Source organism: Arachis ipaensis, chromosome B5 (assembly GCF_059453495.1).
Source record: "Arachis ipaensis isolate K30076 ecotype BB chromosome B5, ASM5945349v1, whole genome shotgun sequence".
Lineage (NCBI taxonomy): Eukaryota > Viridiplantae > Streptophyta > Magnoliopsida > Fabales > Fabaceae > Arachis > Arachis ipaensis.
Genome location: NC_142440.1, coordinates 133,055,938 through 133,063,056, shown reverse-complemented (window position 1 = coordinate 133,063,056; position 7,119 = coordinate 133,055,938). Strand labels below are relative to the sequence as shown.

Here is a 7,119-nt window from a genome sequence, read left to right as displayed (position 1 = left end):
CTTGGTAAAATTGGCAAGAAACAAACTCATATACTATAAGAATTAATGTGATTTCTGTTAAAAGTTTTTCGGTGACTCCTTTTTTTCATTAAAAAATTAAATTAAGTCAACCAGTGACGAAACTTGAAATTTTTTTAAGGGCTAAAAGTTTTAACATAAAAAATATTTAATAGTATCATACAAAAATTTAGGATTGTTACACATTTAAATATATTTTTATTTAAGTTTATTTAAATAGGTTCAACACTAATAAAAATCATTCTTATTAAAAGAGCATCATTACACGCGCTTCTTTTTCTTTTCCTCTTCCGCGCGTCTTCTTCTTTTTCTCCCCGCGCTTTTTTTCCTCCTTTTCCTCCTCTTTCGTTATCGTCATCACTAACAACACTAACATTTTACTAATATCTTCATTGGTTTTGATTTTTTCTGGTGTCATCATTAAATAATTTCAGTTCATTTTTTAGTTTATTTTGGCTCATTTGTGAATTAATTTCGGTTTATTTGTGTGTTAATTTCAATTCACTTATGAATAAAAAATTTGGTCAATACTTATCAGTAGCATCAAGTGAACCGACAATTAACACACAAATGAACCAAAATAAATTAAGAAATGAACTGAAATTATTTAATGATGACAACAGAGAAAATCAAAACTAATAAAGACGTTTGTAAAATGTTAGTGTTATTGGTGATGACGATAAAAAAGAAAAAGGAGGAGGGGGAGAAGAAAGTGGAGGAAAAGAATAAAAAAAGAAGAAAAACTTGGGTGTGAAAATTTGGAAGAAAAAAGAGGAGAAGAAAAAGGAAAGAAAAAGAACCTAGAGAAAGAAATCTAGAAGGAGAAAGAAAAGGAAAAGAAGTGCATGATTTGAAAAGTTATTATAATAACTTGGATAGATTTGGATAAATATTTTATTTGGATGTAGAATTTTATTCATAAAAAATTATAAATATCATAATTTTTTAATATTTTATCATTACCATATGACTACATATAATAAATGAGTTATTTTAAAGATAAATATTATAAAATATTTTAAAATAATATTCTTCAAATTTTAAGTGACTTAAAATTTTTAATAATTAAATTAGAACACTTTTTTTAATATTTTTTAATATAAATAACTAAATTATCTAAAAAAAGTATTTTTTATCTTGTTTTTTGAAAAACTAATAAAACATAAAATAATATTAAAAAATAAATTAATTATTATAATAATTATGATGATAACGATCCTTTCGAGTTAGCCTAATAACTCATCATGTTGAATTTAAAAGATAAGAATTGATTGAATAGATGAAGGATCGAAGAGATACACTTAAATTGTTACATAAGATTTTGATTAGAGGAGCTTGTTAGGATAAATAATTAAATTAGCCATCGAGAGGTTATTTATTTTTTAAATTAATTTTTAAAAGATTTTTTAATTAAATTTTTTATTTAAATATTTTAAATTAGTTATTTTAGTCTTTTTATTATTTTTATTATTAATTAATGATATTAAAATTTATTGATGTAATACGTTAAGTGATATCACAATAAACACCTAATAATTAAGTCAACTATTCATACAATTTAAATATAAGGCAATGATGAAAAGTTATGTCTACACAAAAGTTTAACAAAATAAATAAAAAATAATATATTAAAAAAAAAAAAGAGAAAAAAACATGGAGAGAAAAGCGCATGCATGCGCTGAAGCTGAAACATGAACACTAAAATGGGACAAAAAAGTAATGTCACATCTCCAATGTAAGTCCACCGCCCAAGACCGACCATTATTGTGTTACTTCTGTTGTTTCCTCTCTGTGATTCTTGTTTGGTCCAATATATCAATCATCAATCATCAATCATAGCTTCTCTACGTTTTAGTGCTTTTCTTCATTCATTCATCCATTCAATTATTGTACCGTCAATTTAACAATCAAACATATATATCATGCGTTTCCATTATATCTCAAATGAGATTACTTTATACATATAGTTCTGCTTCTGCACTAACATTTTTGTTTAAATTATATATAAAAATTGTAGGGCAATTTACGCATGTAAATTGTTTGATCCCCAATATTACGCAAATACATTGTTTCAGTTTTTAATACGCAAATGCATTGTTTCACTATTTTATGTAAATCGCTACTACCTGACGCGGTTTATGTGTGAGTGTGTGTGTGTAAACCGCTGCTGGCAGCAGCGGTTTACGTGCGTGTGTGTGAGTGTAAACCGCTACTGGCAGTAGCAGTTTACGTGTGTGTGTGAGTGTAAACCGCTACTGCCAGTAACGGTTTACGTGTGTGTGTGCGTGTGTGTAAACCGCTACAGCCAGTAGCGGTTTACGTGTGGTGCTTTGCCTATATAAACCGTGGTTGTAGCCGCGGATTATGTGTTTAGAAGGTTTGAGGAGTTTTCTAGAGAGAGGAAATTCTAGAGAGAGGTCAGAGCAAGTTGTGAGCGGGCCCGAGGTTCCTCAGCGGCGACTTCTGGCGAGTTATCATGGCAGGCAGGAACCTGTACCGACTGAACGGTGTTGCGCATATTGCCGGTTCTATTGGTGACGAGGTTAGTTAATATTTATTTTTTTCTAGTCTTTGCATATCTTAGTCAGAAAAATGGTAGGTTAGGTAGACGAATTAGAATTTATAGATTAATCCTTGTAGTTTGAATTTAGGGTTCGCATGGTAGGATGTTAGTTCACTAATCTTGGTTTAGTGTTTTTAGTTTTTCTTGGTTAGTTATAGATATGCCTAGTTACCTGAAATTCAATTCCATTCAATGAATGTTATGCTAATTAATGTTGGTTTAGTTTAGGGAACGGGATAGTTGACATTAGTAAATTATTATAGTTTGTTTAGGATATTTGTATGATATGAAGTTTTAAATTTTAAATCTTTATAATATTTTAAAATTTCTGGATGTTAATAAGTAAATTATTTGTGTTGTTATTTTCCCTATCGTGAGTAGGGAATTTTTTTTAAATATTATATAGGAGAATTTGTTGATGGTTTAAGGTATTCGTATACGGTTAGATATGGAAATTTGTTTAAGGATAGGAGAATTTAATTGGACTCTGTTTTTGTTTGTTGTTCTGTGCAGCCCAATAGGTGTATATACAGTGTGAGGCGGCAACAGAATATGCCCATGCATGAAAGGATCATCCCGTATTTAGAGAGGGCTGGATTGTACCATTTGGCTAGGCTAAATAGCCAATGGTTCTGGTTGGATGAGCCACTCGTTAGTGCGTTCGTTGAGAGGTGGCGTCCTGAGACGCATACGTTCCACATGCCTTTCGGAGAATGCACAGTGACATTGCAGGACGTGGCATTTCAGCTAGGGCTGCCTGTGGATGGGGAGGCTGTGAGTGGTTGCCTTGGTGAGTTTGAGACATACATGGAGGGTGGCCGACCAGCTTGGGAGTAGTTTGAGGACCTATTCGGTGAGCGGCCCCCACCGAATAAGGTCAAGCAGATGACAGTACACTTTACATGGTTCCACGAGAGGCTTAGGGTGCTACCACCAGATGCGAGCGAGGAGACTGTCCGCATCTACGCACGGGCCTACATCATGATGCTGTTATCGACTCAGTTATTTGGGGACAAGAGTGCGAACCGGGTTCATATACGATGGTTGCCATTTGTGGCAAACCTTGATGGCATGGGGAGGTATAGCTGGGGTTCGGCCACTTTGGCGTGGCTGTACCGATGCATGTGTCGGGTAGCGAACAGAAATGTGACTAATCTTGCGGGCCCGCTCCAGTTACTACAGAGTTGGATATTCTGGCGGTTTCCGTCTCTTAGGCCGGCCGGATTTGAGGTTTTCTCTTTCCCGCTGGCATCAAGGTATGGGTTATGCTTTTTTTTGTTTAACAAATTTCTTGGGAATATTTTAAATTTTGTGTCTCATATGACTTAAATTTAGGTGGTCTGCCTACTTACCTCCTAATGATGGAAAGGAGCAGAGGGTCATTATGTTTAGTCTTGTTGGAGAACTTTTATTTTGTTTAATTTTTACTTTATGATTATGTTGATGGACTCTATTGTTTATTGATCGTATCGGTAAGATGGAAATTAAGCACAATAACTCTAGAAAAGTGAAAGATAACTACTGATATTATCATTAACACCAGAAAACAAAAAGACTTAAAACTCATAACTGATACAAGCAGATACGTTTGTTATCACGGACACTACGACAAACGAAATAAGTAAAGATAAATCTACATCCCACTAGTAGAACCTCGCTGAGGGCAAACCCGTCGGGTATGACCGGGCTGCCTGCACAGACCACACCTCTTAGGTCGGCTGGTGTCGGCTTCGTCCATGTTGTTGCAGATGCGGGTGGACCGTGGTCGTCCTTCTCTTGCCCTTCTCATGCCCAGGTCGGGTATAACCGTCGGCCCGTCATATAGTGGCCAAAGCCCCTCTGGAATACATGGTGAAAAGGACATCTCATACACCTTAAAGACCTCAGACATGGTGTACACCTCATCCACATAAGTTGCCCAATCTAGTCGTGACTGCGCACAGCATGCGAGGGCATGGCAGCAGGGGTAGTGCAGCGCCTGGAAGTATCCACAATCGCATGTGCGATCCCTCAGAGAAACCCGATAGCTACCCAAAGAGAATTTGCCTGTGGGCGTCGTCTCAGCCACAGTATAGTCAAGGTGATGCCTATCAAACACTGTCACCGTGAAGCACCTCGATTCCTTCAGATTACGCTCAATGGCCTTAACTACTGCCTGTGAAAACCGGTGCCCGGACCCTAACTGTGCCTTTGCCGTCTGCCCCCGGACAACAAACAACTCGGCCAGCCGGAGATATGTCGACTTAACCAGAGACGTCACCGGTAGGTTTCTTGTACCCTTCAAGACAGAGTTCACACACTCAGAGATGTTGGTCGTCATGTGACCGTATCTTCTCCCCCCATCCTTGTGCTGTGTCCACCTCTCATACTCCATTCTGTTTGCCCATTCACACATGGCCGGGTTCTCCGTCCTCATTATATCAAACCAATAGTCAAATTCTGCTTCCGTCTTCGCATACGCGGCATTTACCAACCACCTACGCGCATCCTGCCCCTTGAAAGTGAGGGCAAAATTTGCAGCAACATGCCGAATACAAAATGCCCGATAAGCATGGGGGGGTTGCCAACCACTATTGGGGCTCTCTAATGCAGCCTTGATGCCGTTGTGTCTGTCAGAGATCACGAGAATACCTTGCTGTGGAGTGACATGCCTTCTAAGGTTCGAAAGAAAGTACGACCAAGACTCTGCGTTCTCTCCCTCAACGAGTGCAAACGCAACAGGCAAAATATTCGAGTTACCATCCTGTGCGATCGCCAACAACAACATCCCGCCATATTTGCCATACAGGTGTGTGCCGTCGATGCTTACCAGCGGCTTACAGTGGCGGAAAGCCTCAATACACGGAGGAAACGTCCAGAACATCCGATGAAAGAAGACTCTATCTTCGTCAAGTTGGTCACCCACCCTAACCGGGGACGTCTTCAGTAGAGCAATCGAACCTTGCATCGTGCATGTGACCCCAAGGATCCACCGAGGCAGATCAGCATATGACTCCTCCCAATCGCCATATATTTGCGCTACTGCCTTCTGCTTCGCCAACCACACCTTCCGATAACTAGGCCTGAATCCATAAGTCGCCTCCGTTGCCTCTTGCAACACCTTAATAGACACCGACGCATCAGCTCGAACCAATGGATAGATTCTCGCACAGATAACATGATAATCAAGCTGCTTGTGGTCGCTTGATATCGATGTGGCCATACACGTGTGCGGACCGTTGTACCTCCTAACCTCCCATGTGCTCTTCCTTTTCCGCATGACTATCCGAATCAACCACGTGCACCCGTTACCAAACTCCTTGCATCTCCCTTGGTATTTAAGGTTGTCGGACTCCATAACCTTGTACTCAACTCCACGCCGAATACTGTAATCCTTCACACTCAACACGGCTTCCTCTTTACTCTGGAAGGATTGGCCAATCTGAAATTCAAACATAGATGTCCCATCATGCATCCCCTGCCCATCGAATGTTGCATCAGCATTCTGCTGTTGGCCGATGGCTTCCAAGTTCAAAGAAGAGAGGTGGGGGGTACTCCTGTGTTGCAGGACCGGAACATCCATGGGCTGAACGTCCACCTCTTGGAATATCATCATCACTGTCCCCACCAATATCGACAGGCTCTTCATCTGAATCATCGTCAAACAGTGCATTCTCAACCCGATCCGGTCCGGCATCGCATTCAAAATCAGGAACAACAGGACCAACATATGCATGAACAGCCCCAGCACGTTCGGGCTCCGGGTTCGGAACTGCCACTGCTACCACAGGCATCGATGTTGAGGCACCACCGGCTGGGGTCGACTGAGGATTAGGGGCCGATTCCCCTGAGCTATCCACACCATCTTCCAACTTCGCAAACAGCTCAGTTACCCTCACCTCCAGAAAACTACGCCTGCAATGAAACAAGACCTGCAAGTCTTCATCCGACCCGATCACGAAGGTCTCATATCTCACACCAGTTGAGACAACATCAATGGGAATCTTGTAAAATAATTTTTTTACCCACTTCGTCCCACACACACCGAACTTCCGTAATATGCTTTGCTTAATCTCCGCCAACGTATTCGAAGATCGGATAAAAACACTAAGCGGTTCTCTATCTGTGAATTTTACACCATGCCTTTTGCTCTTTTGAATTTTTCCAGAGCAGTGAACCAGAGCCACAAAATTATCCTCCCCCTCCATTTGTGAATAACACTCTACTTCTCCACATTTGGCCCCTCTATGGTTTATATAGGCAGCCCCATTCAGCCCCACACACGTAAACCGCTACTGGCTGTAGCGGTTTACACACACGCACACACACACGTAAACCGCTACTGGCAGTAGCGGTTTACACTCACACACACACACGTAAACCGCTACTGCCAGTAGCGGTTTACACTCACACAAACTCACACATAAACCGCATCAGGTAGTAGCGGTTTATGCACACCTATAAACCGCTACTGCCAGTAGCGGTTTACATAAAATAGTGAAACAATGCATTTGCGTATTGAAAACTGAAACAATGTATTTGCGTAATATTGGGGATCA

The 7,119-nt window shown here is 40.0% G+C and overlaps 1 protein-coding gene across 1 annotated transcript; it reads right to left on the bottom strand.

The window, feature by feature from the left end:
• Nucleotides 1–4,214: 4,214 nt before the first annotated feature.
• On the bottom strand, nucleotides 4,215–6,035 carry LOC107641015 (uncharacterized). Its single transcript, XM_016344524.2, has one exon. The coding sequence runs from the start codon at nucleotides 6,033–6,035 to the stop codon at nucleotides 4,215–4,217; it is 1,821 nt and encodes a 606-aa protein (XP_016200010.2).
• Between the last annotated feature and the right edge of the window lie 1,084 nt (nucleotides 6,036–7,119).